General features: G+C 37.8%; 1 protein-coding gene across 3 annotated transcripts in view; it reads left to right on the top strand.

Moving 5' to 3' along the window:
- Positions 1 to 15,517, top strand: part of larp4ab (La ribonucleoprotein 4Ab) — a 134,760-nt gene that overhangs the window by 73,723 nt on the left and 45,520 nt on the right. For all 3 annotated transcript variants that reach the window (XM_028825853.2, XM_028825855.2, XM_028825854.2), the window contains exon 3: positions 5,973 to 6,140. In XM_028825853.2, the coding sequence (XP_028681686.1) occupies positions 5,973 to 6,140 (168 nt within the window). The remainder of the gene's footprint in view (positions 1 to 5,972; positions 6,141 to 15,517) is intronic.

The raw sequence follows: 15,517 nt of genomic DNA on the forward strand, positions 1-15,517 counted from the left end.
TATATGTATGTATATATATATATATATATATATATATATATATATATATATATATATATATATATATATATATATATATCGCTCTCTCTATATCTATATAGAGATAATAGATATCTAATAGATATATAGATAATAAAATTTGTAGCTGGAAATCCAGATAGGGAGAAAATGAATCACATATCTTAGTGAAATAGTTTTTTATTCCTTTGCTTTTGACTCCTACCAGGATTCATCATTAGAGGAACATGATTAACATACAGATATACAAGGCAATATATAGCAAATAAGGAGGGGAGGGTAGGTGGATGCTGGGGGGAATTGATGAGGTGGGGTTTTGGAGGGTGTTGGTTATCAAGTGTTAATGTGCATGCTCTTCTTTTCAAGCCTGCATATGCTGGGTTCCTGTTCAAATGTCTCTTAATGGCGTTTTCATTGAATAAATAAGACTTGGTATACACACACACGATACGGGTCAGAAGTTTTAGAACATCTGTTTTTCTTCAAATTTATTCAATTTAAATGTAATGAATTACCTAAAATGGTGAAAAGGTAAGTAGTAAACTTCTAGAGATTTAAATTGAAAGGTTGGGTTAGCAAAATCTGAACAAAAAGGAAATTTCCGAATGTTACAAGTGGACTTTCATCAGAGAACAACTAATAGATTACAATCTACAGATATTTTGCAGCAGTTAAAGTAAATTAAGCCTTGCAAGCTGAAACAACCAAATTATACAGGTATCCCAACTTCTGTCAATCTGTCTTATAGCAGAGTTGGGACAGACTGTTACTACACCCTCTGAAGTACCACTAGACAATATTCCAGTGATAATGGCAAGAAAATGGCAATTAAGAAAGGAAATGAGACAGAGCATTATTATCCTTAGATGTGTAGGCCTTTCATTTAGAGAAATTGCAAAAAAAAAAAAAAAAAAAAATGAAAGTTTCAGTTAGTATAATGGTGTCTTACACAATCCAAAGGCAATTGGAAACTGAAAGAAACTTTGATAGGAACAGAACTGGTAGACGCTCAACCCAATCGGAATACACGTTTGTGAGGGTTGCCAGCTTGTGTAATGGGCACCTCACAGCACAACAGCTTCAAGCACAACTTAGCAGTGGTAGAAAAACAAAACAAGTCTCAGTTTCTACTGTACATGTGTTTGGGAATATATGTACAATGGTAACTTTCAAAGAAACGTACCTAACTTTTTCAAACATGCTGCATCATGTTTGTCTTGTTATAGTGTCTAAGCGTACTGTTTTGGTCCAGTTTGAGGTTGTACTTATTGCAATAGCTTTCAAAAGTGTTTGATCAATGTCTGGGATTTTAGCGCTGTTCTCAGTTTAGTCATGGGACCTGTTGATTTGCAAAACTTTTGCATGAGTAGTTTTTGTGATCTTTGTATTTTTTTTTTTAATACACATGCATGAAAACATGCACTCAGATACTCAAAAGAAAGGTACAAATGAAGATAGCTGGCAGCTTGTTTGCTATACCAGAGCACTTACTAGATGATGAAGAGAAAGAAATGAACACACTCTCTTTCACACACAATAGTTCTGGACATGGAAAGAAGGCATTAAGCAACCAATCTGTCTGTCTTTGCAGCTTGTTTACTTCATTTGACCCAGTGGTTTTTAGTTTCCAAATAAATATTTTGAAGTTATTCCAATTGATGTAAATTCTTGTTTTTTATTGTTTTGTGTATGTAAATGATACAAGTTAATGTACTTGGTTTTATATTATTATACAGTACAATCAGTAGTATTATAAATTCTTCCGTTGAGTGTCTTCCTGCGGTATGACTAAAGTGAAAATTACATGGAGGTACTTTTTTTTCCGTTGTTTTTAAAAATAATTTTTCACTATTCTTATGCATAACCAAATGTGTAGAAGCCTTATGTTCTGAGTCGGTGTTAATCTTTGTATGTCTACAATTAAACTGTAAACCACAGATGTTGGTTCATTTTTATTAACAAATTAAATTCTTTAGGCTTACTGTTCAGTTGTCATAAAATACTTCAAATATTGTAAAATCCCATGAAAATAGTTAACTAATAAACTATACACATTATTTATCCACAATACATATATGCATAAAAGAAACCAGAGTGCTTGTCCTAATTACAAGTCACAATTCTCTTGAACAAACAAACATCTCTACAAATAGAGATGGGACTAGACTGGTGATATAACTTCAGGGAGCATCTGTCCAAATGTGCTTTGTCCCCTGGTGGCTTTGGACAGGTTATGCCGCGTGATAGGTACGTGCTGCTGCAAAGTTTTATTCACTTCTGTGATAACCAGTAGCAAATCCCAAGGGGTGAGCCAGGCTATAACCATGTATAAAAAGTTCATCCCCTGCCTGACATTGTGGAACCAACATATAAACAATTTTATCAGCCTGGGCCTGATTTGTCTGTGCATGAATCTGATAAAATAAAAGGGATGCCTTTTTTCTGACAATATATACCAGACAAGCCCACAAAGTATGGCATTAATAATTTTGTACTAGCAGAAGCAAACACCGGTTTCTGCCTGAAAGTAATCACATATTCATATTTCTTTCAAAGAGAGAACTGTCCCTTGATAAGTCAGGTTGTGCTGGAGCTGCTTCAGGGCTATGAACGTTTGGGTCATGTTGTGTACATTTGGACAATTTTTATACATGCCCAGAATTGTTCATGGAGCTACAGAGCAGAGGAATTGGAGCTTGTGGCACAGTGAGGATGAACAGGAGACACATGGCTTCACAGTTGAAGCCAGACAGGCTGAAGATGAAAAGACGTGACAATACGGTTTTCATGCGGGCAGAAAACTTGGTGGCAGTGGCATGGCACGATGTCAAACAAGTGACTTGTCTCTACAGTACACATTAACAATATATGTGAGAAAGTGCAGCAACAGACAATTGAAAAGGAGGCACCAATGCAACACACATTGTAAGCACTGCAACATGGCAATGCATGCAATTGGCTGCTTTGAGCGAGATCAGACTTTGCAGGACTTTGCTGTGTAACATGTATGTGATATGTATGTGAAATCATATAGTATGCAGCCTCATACATCATGCAAGACGGTAACATTTGTCAAAAGTAAATATTTTTTGCTGATTTGATATGTTAAACAATTGCTTTGTATTTTTTTTTTTTTTTTTTTAAGTTAGGTTTTGGAAAAATATTCAGCCCTGTGAGAAAAGAAACAAAAAACAATTGGCCCTAAAAGAGTTAAACTCTGATTTGCTGTTTTATGTTGAATATGTTGAGCATTCATCGCAGCATACAAAAGCTGGTTCCTTCCCTTTTAAACATAATGGAGAAATACCTGCCATATTTTTTTTTATTGTAAGTTTTAAAATTCACATTTTAAAGAGCATTTTAATTGAAAGGAGAGCATACTTCGCTACCTCAACCAACGTTGTCTTTTGGAGACTGCTAGCTTGACACAATTCCTAAAACAAAAATGAAATGGAAAGTAACTATTAAGGTTACATGTGTTATGTTTTTGATGCACCTGTAATGTTCTTTTAACACAAGAATCCCTGAAGCTTACAATTTTTTTCCGTTGTCCCTGACCTCCTTCAATTTTCCTGACATATGTCAATAAGCTCGTAACTCATCACTGTTTTAATAGCCCACTTTAATTTTGAAAATGTGTGGATTCATATCAACATGTCATTTGAACAATTTTTTTTATTTAGTTTTATTCTTGGATTCTTGAATAAAACAGAATAAAAAAATCATTCAAGTGACATGTTGATGTGAATGTCCATGTACAAGGAATAGTAACATCCACCATATACATTGTGGTGTCTGTTTGCTCAACAAGACACCCAAAAAGAAATGATTAATCTGCGTTTGTGTGTCTGCTTTTTATCTGGTCAGCTCTAACTTTTACAGGTACCCTAAATTTACACAGGATGTTACAGAATCACATCAGGTGTATGCTTTTATTATCTGATAATAGCAGAAGCAGATCACTACTGAAAGTGCTACGTGCAGCGATAACACAAGATTCAAACCTATTGTCTTGAGATTGCTAAACGGTAGCTCTCCCACTGTGCCATCTGCATAGATCTGAGACGAAACAGCGGTACCACTATGGCAACTGGTTGAAAATCAAATGCGCAAGCACACGCGTTTGCAAACGTCTTCTACTTTGTACCGGCTGATAGTTGGGCTTCAGCAACGTGTCAATTGAGCAATTTCTTTTTCTTCCATTTTATTCTTGAATGAAAGCATGCTTGTTTTGTCACTCCTTTTGTGAAAAAGTGTTTATTGGATCTTTGGGCTTCAGTCTTTACACATCCTATACTTCATGTCAACATTGTCGTGTTACTATAACATATGAAAACATTTTCTGTTTTAGCTGCGTGTTTAGCATTTCTTGCCTCACATTTCTTCTGTCATTCTGTACTTAACACAGATATTGTAGACACGGAACACACATGAAACGTATGCATCTCAAATCACAGTATTTCATTACCTATGTAATGCCTTACAAACGTATCGGCTGATCAACACTTCAACACAGACTTCAACTGTAAGGATTGCAGCAGGGTGATGCCTTCATCTGATTGAAGGAGATAAGAAGCTATGAGCTTCTTGCCATTTGTCAGAAAAATTTAAGGTGGTCAGGGACAATGAAAAAAATCGTAAACTTCTGGGATTCTAGTGTCCACTGCTAAAAGCTCTTACAATGGGCTTGTGAACATTGGAACTGGACCATGGAGCAATTGAAGCTACCCTGGGCTGATGAATCATGTTTTATTTTTCGTTCATGTGTACGGCCAGGTGCATGTGTGTCATTTACCTGGTGAAGAGATGGCAGCAGGATGCAGTAGCGGAGGGGTGTGTAAGGGTTGGCAGTGTGATGCTCTGTGCAATGTTCTGCTGGGAAATCTTGGCCCTGGGGTTCATGTGACCGTTGCTTTGACACATACAACCTACCTAAATATTGTTTCAGACTACATAATTTCCTGAAGGCAGTGGCCTCTTTCATCAGCATAATACACTCTGCAAAAAAATTAAATGTTCAGGAATGATTTGAAAAACATGACAAATACCCCAGATCTCACTCTTATTGAGCATATGTGGGATGTTCTGGAAAAACAAGTCCGATGCACAATGGGCCCCACCTCTCAGCTTACAGGACTTGGAGATTCTGCAGGTATTGTCTTGGTGCCATTTATCTCAGGGGCACTTTCAAAAGGTCTTGTGGAGTCCATGTAGCATGAAGGGGACCTACACAATATTGGGCAGATTATTTTAATTTTATGGCTGATCGGTATATAGATGCTGTTTTTAACTTTGCAGAAATGCACTTTTTTGATCCATTTTACCTGACATGCTTTTACTTGTGCATTCTGATTTCTTCCCCACATAGTATCTAGTTACTTTTTGATATAACCAGTTCACATGCCATTTATTATGAAAAAAAAAAAAATATATATATATTTAAAAAACGCACATCCTTTTCATGAGAGAGATACTTTCAGGAATCTCTGGTCACATTTTTTTCCATCTTCGCTTTATTAAAACATACCCTTCAGAACACAAACTTTTTTTTGTTAAACTGGGACCTTGACCTGTTTGGTGTGGTTAAGCTTTGGGGCTTTTGTTTTGTATTTCTGCTGTTGCAGCACTGGTTGTATATGTACAGCTTCACTTGTTTATGCATGTTTCTGGGGCAACTTTAATATGTGCCATGGTTGTGTATGCTGAACAGTAATTGTACATCAGTTTTAAATGCATTGTGGTTTTACTTGCCTCCATGATCTTCCTAGTTATCTGTGCCATGAGTATTGGCAGATGGAGCATGCTTGCAAATCCGTTTCTGTTGAACTTGTACTGTGTTGAGATACAGTAATTGTTTCATATGGTTGTGATGGAATCATTGATGGTTGCCATTTTAAAGGAAAGTAAATCCTTCTGTCACTGGTGGTTAATTGTTTTGGTTTTGTTTCTTTCAGCTTACATGCCAATGTCGGCCGATGCCTGTAAGACGTATGACGTGATGTTCTCTAGCCCCTCGGAGTCCAGTGGCAACAGTACCTCTGCTCCTTCAGAGGATGTTGGCGTTAATGGCATGGATGCCTTGGATATTACCTTCCCACTATATGAGTCTCCTGGTTTAACAGGTTTGTAAACTGTTTGCATTTACCAGGCTTCTACACATGGTGGATTTTGGTGACTCCAATGATGATCAGGTATCGTGCTTCGAGGGAGCCAGAGCACTGATGGTCTGGTTTTGCCAGTTTTCCACCCCTTTTGCTTGCTGTCTCTTATTATTTTGCCTTTTTTCCATCTTTTATTCTCAACCTGGTGAACCTGTTACCGCAATGCTTCTCTCCTGATGACCTGATAGATTATGAGATCTGAGAGACTCCGTGCACATAAAGCCATATGTTTAAATAAGTCCATTTGGTTTGCTGCCCATAAAGTCATCTAGCTCTTTATCTAGATGTGTCATTGATTCTTACTTCAGTCTTGCAATCTGAAACTATGACAAGTCATCACTTTTGTCCTTTTTTTCAATACAATAATTGAATACATATTCTTGTTACTTCATTTACAAAACTATTCTCTGCTTCTCAAAATACCATCTCTTGTGCTACCACTCTTCTGTGGATGACTTAACATCTTCGTTATTGGTATAGTATTTCCCATAATTCAGTTTTACAGTACTGGCTGTTCAACCTGTTCAGTGTGATTAGGGGATGATTGACAGATTTCCATTCCACTTTTCCTTGACTGTTGTATAAGCCAAAGCAACACTTATCAGGTGACTTTTGAAGCATGTAATCAGTATGGACTGCAACCATAAAATATTGTCATAAAATATGTAAAGTATCACTCTAGTTGTATTAGCAAGACTTGTGTTGTAATAAAGAAACACAAAGCCTAATGTATAAGCCTGCATATCTGAAGAACATTTTGCTGTGATTAAGTAGTCTTAGTATGAAAGTGTAAAATGCATTGAGTGTTCTGGCCCCAGAGTCCATCATTTGGTGTAAAACTGAAGTCAGCAACCAAAGTTTCTCTGCTTTACTCAACATATTGAATGCTTTGAATTACTGCTTGGGTTGATTCGATCCTTTGGCAAACACTTGTTGCAGATCAAGGCCACAATTGATTTATATGCCTGTCCAGTATGTCTGTCCAGCTAGAGGCATGAGAAGCCACTAAATGATGTGTTGCAGAAAGAGGACATTTAATTACATAGGATAAAAAAGGTTTTGGAAAGCAATCTGAAAGCTAATCCATGATCTTGGAAGGGGTGCTCTCACAGTAAACTGATGTTTCATTTTACAGCAGTGATACCTAAGAGCATATTAGTAAACTGTTAGGGCTCTGGGTCCTTGATCCTGCATTTTGATTAGATTTTTGAAGCATCCTTTTTTCATTGAATAAGCCTGCATTTACTTTCTCATGCTTTAAATTTCAGGGATTAAGAATAATTAATGCTGTCAAATCATATTAATATAACAAAATGATTCGCTGGCCTGGTACTGAAAGTTCTGGTTACCGTTTCTGTTTTTCACTTGGATAGTTAAATCTATTCAAGTGAATTTCTTTTTAGATAGTTGGCAGAAATATGAAATTGCTATTATGTGGCTGAATATTTTTCTCCAAAAAGAAATAGCCATGGAAATATAATAAATGAGTAGTATTTTACCAAAATAAAATAGAATTACAAAACGCTTTTTAAAGTTGAACTGTTTTGTGTAGCCATATTAGTTGGGAGGTCAGATTTATATTGCAGCTTTGGCACAATTAGGTAACAGACTAAACTCTGAAGGTGCCTATCGTTAAATATCACTTGGAAATATGAATTTCTTAGTAGGAAGTTCTATTCCATGTCTCTCATAGGCATTTGCGATTTGTTTTTTAAATCCATCTTTAGCAAAGGCCAAATTTCTTCAGTACTTTGGGGAAAAAAAATCAAATTATTTGTGAGAAAAATGACAGCAACTGGAACATGTTTAGAAACGTCACATTGTCAAACTGAGTGTAAAAATGCAATTGAAGAAAGATTTGCTGATTTATTAACATCTGCAGTGCATAGTATAGATCTGAGGTTACACTTCTACAGGGAATTAGTTGTGCAGAATGTGAATTTCCCCCTGGGATTAATAAAGTATCCTGTCTGTCTGTCTGTCTGTCTGTCTTATCTATCCGTCTATCTATCCGTCTCTATCTATCATCTATCTATCTATCTATCTATCATCTATCTCTATCTATCATCTATCTATCTATCTATCTATCTATCTATCTAGATGTCATATGCTTAGATATATTATGTGTGTGTGTTTATAGACAAGGGACAATAATAAACACAAAACAGAATTACAGGAGCTTAGTTTAACTTTTTCTCTCCTGTAGAAAAAGCACATAACTTAAGATTTCTGATGATACAGTTCATGTGGTGAAAATTGACAAGTTCTATAGCTAGTTGCAAAGTTCCAAGTGCCTGTACTATGAAGATGGCATTGATTTACTCACAGCTAGTCTGGAATGGCTTATCTGACACACACACAGTTTCTTTGTGCTGCTCCTCCTCTTAGCCTTGGTTGCATTTTCTGGTTGGTGGCAGTACTGCAGTTTTCTCTTTTGTTTTTACGTACAGTGTCCTTGGTTAATGGTAAGTCACACCTGGTTGGGCAGCTGGTTATCAGTCAGCTCTGACAGTCAACTATCTGAACGCATGGCTTTTATGTACTGTATCACTTTTTTTTTTTTTTTTTCTCTACACTTGCTTTCCTTAGCAAGATTTGAACTTGTGGCCCCATCATCCATCTCCAATACAGACAATCCTTCACTGTTCCAGTCCTGCACTGGTTATCCTTTAGAGTAAAAGGGATTGCTACAGTTACAGGGTCCTGTCTCTGGAGAACAGAAGTTATAGCTAGTTGTAGAGTTATTGTGCTTTGTTTCAGTTTGGATATTTAGATGGTGCCTTGAAGAGCCAAGTCTGGTATGTCACTTGGCTTGTAATTGATCATTTTATCAGACAAGGCAAAGAGGCCCTGTGGCGAGGGAAATGAGACTCTAGCTGACGTGACTGGCAGCACTTGTGTAAGCCAGGACTTGTTTCTGGCATAGCAAAAATGGATGTCAGTCTGTCCTACAGCAGTCCCCACTTCTAGCTGGTTTCTATCTCTCTCTCTCTCTCTCTCTCATATCATATATAATATAGTTATACAGTACAGCATTATGGATTGCCAAATTACAGCACTGAATTTTTATTTTGACCAGGAAGTGTGAAAATTGTGCCATATATTTACAGTGGTGTGAAAAACTATTTGCCCCCTTCCTGATTTCTTATTCTTTTGCATGTTTGTCACACAAAATGTTTCTGATCATCAAACACATTTAACCATTAGTCAAATATAACACAAGTAAACACAAAATGCAGTTTGTAAATGGTGGTTTTTATTATTTAGGGAGAAAAAAAAAATCCAAACCTACATGGCCCTGTGTGAAAAAGTAATTGCCCCCTGAACCTAATAACTGGTTGGGCCACCCTTAGCAGCGATAACTGCAATCAAGCGTTTGCGATAACTTGCAATGAGTCTTTTACAGCGCTCTGGAGGAATTTTGGCCCACTCATCTTTGCAAAATTGTTGTAATTCAGCTTTATTTGAGGGTTTTCTAGCATGAACCGCCTTTTTAAGGTCATGCCATAGCATCTCAATTGGATTCAGGTCAGGACTTTGACTAGGCCACTCCAAAGTCTTCATTTTGTTTTTCTTCAGCCATTCAGAGGTGGATTTGCTGGTGTGTTTTGGGTCATTGTCCTGTTGCAGCACCCAAGATCGCTTCAGCTTGAGTTGACGAACAGATGGCCGGACATTCTCCTTCAGGATTTTTTGGTAGACAGTAGAATTCATGGTTCCATCTATCACAGCAAGCCTTCCAGGTCCTGAAGCAGCAAAACAACCCCAGACCATCACACTACCACCACCATATTTTACTGTTGGTATGATGTTCTTTTTCTGAAATGCTGTGTTCCTTTTACGCCAGATGTAACGGGACATTTGCCTTCCAAAAAGTTCAACTTTTGTCTCATCAGTCCACAAGGTATTTTCCCAAAAGTCTTGGCAATCATTGAGATGTTTCTTAGCAAAATTGAGACGAGCCCTAATGTTCTTTTTGCTTAACAGTGGTTTGCGTCTTGGAAATCTGCCATGCAGGCCGTTTTTGCCCAGTCTCTTTCTTATGGTGGAGTCGTGAACACTGACCTTAATTGAGGCAAGTGAGGCCTGCAGTTCTTTAGACATTGTCCTGGGGTCTTTTGTGACCTCTCGGATGAGTCGTCTCTGCGCTCTTGGGGTAATTTTGGTCGGCCGGCCACTCCTGGGAAGGTTCACCACTGTTCCATGTTTTTGCCATTTGTGGATAATGGCTCTCACTGTGGTTCGCTGGAGTCCCAAAGCTTTAGAAATGGCTTTATAACCTTTACCAGACTGATAGATCTCAATTACTTCTGTTCTCATTTGTTCCTGAATTTCTTTGGATCTTGGCATGATGTCTAGCTTTTGAGGTGCTTTTGGTCTACTTCTCTGTGTCAGGCAGCTCCTATTTAAGTGATTTCTTGATTGAAACAGGTGTGGCAGTAATCAGGCCTGGGCGTGGCTAAGGAAATTGAACTCAGGTGTGATACACCACAGTTAGGTTATTTTTTAACAAGGGGGCAATTACTTTTTCACACAGGGCCATGTAGGTTTGGAATTTTTTTCTCCCTAAATAATAAAAACCATCATTTAAAAACTGCATTTTGTGTTTACTTGTGTTATATTTGACTAATGGTTAAATGTGTTTGATGATCAGAAACATTTTGTGTGACAAACATGCAAAAGAATAAGAAATCAGGAAGGGGGCAAATAGTTTTTCACACCACTGTAGTAACATATTTAACACTAGAATTACCAGAGTCTATGAAAAAACTCGTAGATCTGGCCCACCTTATAACCGTTCTCACCTCTCTTTTGTCTTCTAAATGTGCCGATTAAGACGAGCAGCAAGTAGCCGGCTATTCCATCCCCCACCGTCGCAGAACGTTCACTAAGTTTTCCCAGCTCATGCTTTGTTTGATTATCTGGGAGTGACTGAATGGAAATAGATTGTTGTTTGGAATACACGCATTTCATGCGTGTTCCGTTTCTACAGTAATCTGTGTAAACACATTACTAAAACAGAAACTTTTTCATATTTTAGTAATAAATGTTACAAAATGTAGGCATAAACTATAGAATATGTGAAGCCTGAAGTCCAAACATCAAATAAACACTTTCACAAAAGGTTCAAGAATGCAACAATACTTTCCGTGGCTTAACGCTAAAATTTGCTGACTTGGAGCACAGCAACCCTGCCATACTACAGAGATGCGAGTTCAATTCCCAGCTTTGGAGAAAGTGTTTTTTTTTTTTTCCTCAAACGGACATAAAATTTATAAATTGGTTTGCTCTGTAAATCGTTAAGTTTAAAATGTTGATCGCTGTTATTTCTGTTGATTAATTCATGCTCTTTACTTAGAGTCAGAACAGGAGCTTGTTCAGCTTATTCAGCTTCTGATCCGACTCAAACAGCGCCAGGGGGGTGTGGTATGGAAGGATCCTGAACGCGACAGAGAATGAAAAGTGAATTAAAAAAAAAAAAGCTAACCTTTGCAAATATCATAAATTACACCGGCTGTTACAGACTGAAATCAAATGTATCTTTTTATTCTAAAACAGTAAAAATAAGAACACTTCCCAAAAGGGAGTCATGCAGGATCGAACTCATGATCTTCGGATTGCCAGTCAGAAACTGATACTGTTGCGCCACAGTGGCAGTGATAGTAAATGAGTGTCAATGTCGCACACTAAGGCGGCTTTTTTTTTTTTTTGTACCTTTTGTGAAAGTGTTTCTTTGATATTTGGACTTCAGGCTTCATACATTATATAGTTTATAACTACATTTTGTCATTTGTTACTAGAATATAAAAATCGTTTGTTTTAAAAATGTGTTTACACAGATTATTGTCGAAACGCAACACACATGAAATGCGTGTGTTCCAAATAATGATTTATTATTTCCACTCTAAATCTCCACTTCACTCCCAGATAATCAATCAAGACATGAGCTGGGAGAAGTTCGTGCACGTTCTAAGTCGGTGGGGGGATGGAATAGCCGGCTACTTAGAGCATGTCTTTATCAGTACATTTAGATGACAAAAGACGCTGGCGGAGAGGTGAGAACGGTTTTAAGAAGCGATTTAAGGTGGGCCAGATCTACGAGTTTTTTCGTAGGCTCTAGTAATTCTAGTGTTAACAACCATTGTGCAAAGATTTATTAAATAAATGCATGTTAGATACTTTACGTCTCTCATTAAAGTTCCCAGAATACTTAAAACCTGTTTTAAAGAAATGTGACTATTTTTACATTTCATTATAGTGAAATATCCCTTTTATACAAACTGCATTTGTAGAAATGGAGGAAATGAAAGTCAAAGGAAACATACATAAAGCAAAGGTTGAAACACTCATTCCCCTGTATTTTTTGTTTAACCCAATTTTCATCCACTCTTTTATTTTTATAGTCGAATATTTTATAAAGCTGTGGTAGGCTTTCATTTAACTCTTTTAGGGTGGATGTCGACTTTTGTCGACAGGAGGGGTTGAGGGCGAATGTCGACTGCGACAATCAGCTGTTAATGGTGACAAAACTCACTGTCACGTCACAGGCATTCCCTCTGTGCTTGGAGGAATGCTAGACTCGTTGACTCAGCAACTGATCCTTGCGTGTGCGTGAGTTGCGAAATGTAAACAATGGCAAGATGGCATCGACATGTCACAAGGGAGCGAAGCGAGTGCAGAAAAGAAAACACTCGGCAGACAATGTTTTGCACATTATCGCAGAGTCGGACTCTGATTTTTCAGAATCTGATTTTATTGACAGTGATCAGGAGATCGAGCAAGAGAGTGAGAAGCCGGCATCAGCTGATCGGACACCAGCCGATACCGCACTAGCTGAGCGCATTCGCGCAGCCGATGCATCTACGGCAAGGTTCGCGTGGGAGGAATACACAGACATTTTTTCCGTGGGAGCCGAACTGGCTACCGGACTTCACAAGACGGCATGGCTTGCTGTTGGACACGACGGATCACCAGCTGCTGAACTACTTCAGGCTGCTCTCTCCTGATGCTGCTTTTCAGCTACTGTCAGATGGGACAAACGGGTAGGCAGAGAAATTTTTTTGAATTGCGGGCTACGTTTGCATCGCATTCTCGTTTTTCAAAGTGGAAACCCACAACAAAAGATGAGATGAAGTGCACTGTGGCATTACAAATAGAGATTGGACAGAACTGGTGATATAACTTCAGAGAGCATTGGTCTAAACGTGCTTTGTCCCCTGGTGGCTTTGGACAGGTTATGCAGCGTGATGATAGGTATGTGAAGTTTTATTCACTTCTGTAATAAACAGAAGCAAATCCCATGGGGTGAGCCAGGCTATAACGCCATGCATAAAGTTCAGCCCCTACTTGACATTGTGGAACCAACATAGAAACAATTTTATCAGCCTGGCTGTGATTTGTCTGTGCATGAATCTATGATAAAATAAAAGGGACACCCTTTTTTTCTCCAAATATATGCCAGAGAAGCCCACAAAGTATGGCATAAAGGATTTTGTACTGGCAGAAGCAAACACTGGTTTCTGCCTGAAAGTAATTACATATACAGGAAAGTATTTCTTTCAAAGAGAGAACTGTCCCTTGACAAGTCAGGTTGTGCTGGAGCTGCTTCAGGGCTATGAACGTTTGGGTCATGTTGTGTACATTTGGACAATTTTTATACATGCCCAGAATTGTTCATGGAGCTACAGAGCAGAGGAATTGGAGCTTGTGGCACAGTGAGGGTGAACAGGAGACACATGGCTTCACAGTTGAAGCCAGACAGGCTGAAGATGAAAAGACGTGACAATACGGTTTTCATGCGGGCAGAAAACTTGGTGGCACTGGCATGGCACGATGGCAAACGGGTGACTTGTCTCTCTACAGTACACACTAACAATATATATGAGAGAGTGCAGCAACAGACAATTGAAAAGTAGGCACCAAAGCAACACGTATTGTAAGGAGTGCAATGTGGCAATGACTGAAATTGGCTGCTTTGAGTGAGATCAGACTTTGCTGGACTTTGCTGTGTAACGTACAGTATGTGATATGTATGTGAAATCATATAGTATGCAGGCTCATACAACATGCAAGACAGTAACATTTGTCAAAAGTAAATATGTTTTGTTGATTTGATATGTTAAACAATTGCTTTGTGTTCTTTTTTTAAAAAATGTTAGTTTTTGGAAAAATATTCAGCCCTGGGAGAAAAGAAACAAAAAAAAATTAGCCCTAAAAAGTTAAGTGTTTATTGCCTGCCTACTTTGTAAATTTACTGCAATCAAGTTCATTGTCCTCCCTGATGACTGTGATTATTGGTAAACTGACTGTAGAAGTATTACCCATTTCTCTAAACGTTTCAGGTAGAAAGATGCATACCTGTGCATATCTGCCTTGGTCAGAAGATGTATGGAAAAGTGCATTATGAAGTCATCTTCTCTCTGTTGCACTTCACACTGGTATATTTGGCACATATTTAATGAAGAAGCCAACTGAGGACCTGTAAGCCTGCTGCTCTTTCTTATCCGTTCACCACCTAATAACTTATTGGGTGATGAGCATACTTGTGCGAAAATGGCTGGTGTTGCATCATTTAGGTGGGGGCTGAAGCGACTCCCCACAGTCTGTGTAAAGTGCTTTGAGTATATAGAAAAGTGTTACATACATGTAACTTGCTTATTCTCTTGTACATGTGGTTCTTCCCCTTTGAAATAAGTTTCATTTTGGTGGGGGGTTGGAATAGCCATTTTTGAATCCAGAACTGAACTTTAGGAATGCCACAGTAACTTGTAACCCAGAAAAAGACAATTTGCTTTTATTATTGAAGAGAATAACAGGTTTCTCCAATACCCTATTATCATATAAACGTGACTATTTAAGGATGAGCTAAAGGAGTTTACCATTAGAATAGTAGAGGAATGGCTGCTGAAATTTCAGTGCAGTAGTCATATGTGAGTAATAAATAAATAGTAAGTAATTGTAAGCAGTAATAGCCATTCACAGCATTAGAAATGTCTTGACTATATTTTTAAATCAATTTAAATATTGTTTAAAAAGGTATCCGTTTTACCCAAAACTTGAAAATTAATGAGCAATTCCAAACTTTTGAAAGCTATATATACACTTATGTGGTTATTCTGTATCATTTTTCTTTGTTTTGTTGCCATTGTATTAATGTCACTAGTCCATAACCGGGACATGCTACAATTTTCATTGTACTATCTATAGTACTAGGGTGCTGTACCGTGTTAGCCATTATGAATGTAGAGAAAAGCCAAGCAAAATGACACCTTTTAAAAGCGGGATCAAATTAAATTTGCTTAATACTATTTTGATCTTTGTGTATGTGGTTACCAAAT

Source organism: Erpetoichthys calabaricus, chromosome 3 (genome assembly GCF_900747795.2).
Source record: "Erpetoichthys calabaricus chromosome 3, fErpCal1.3, whole genome shotgun sequence".
NCBI lineage: Eukaryota > Metazoa > Chordata > Cladistia > Polypteriformes > Polypteridae > Erpetoichthys > Erpetoichthys calabaricus.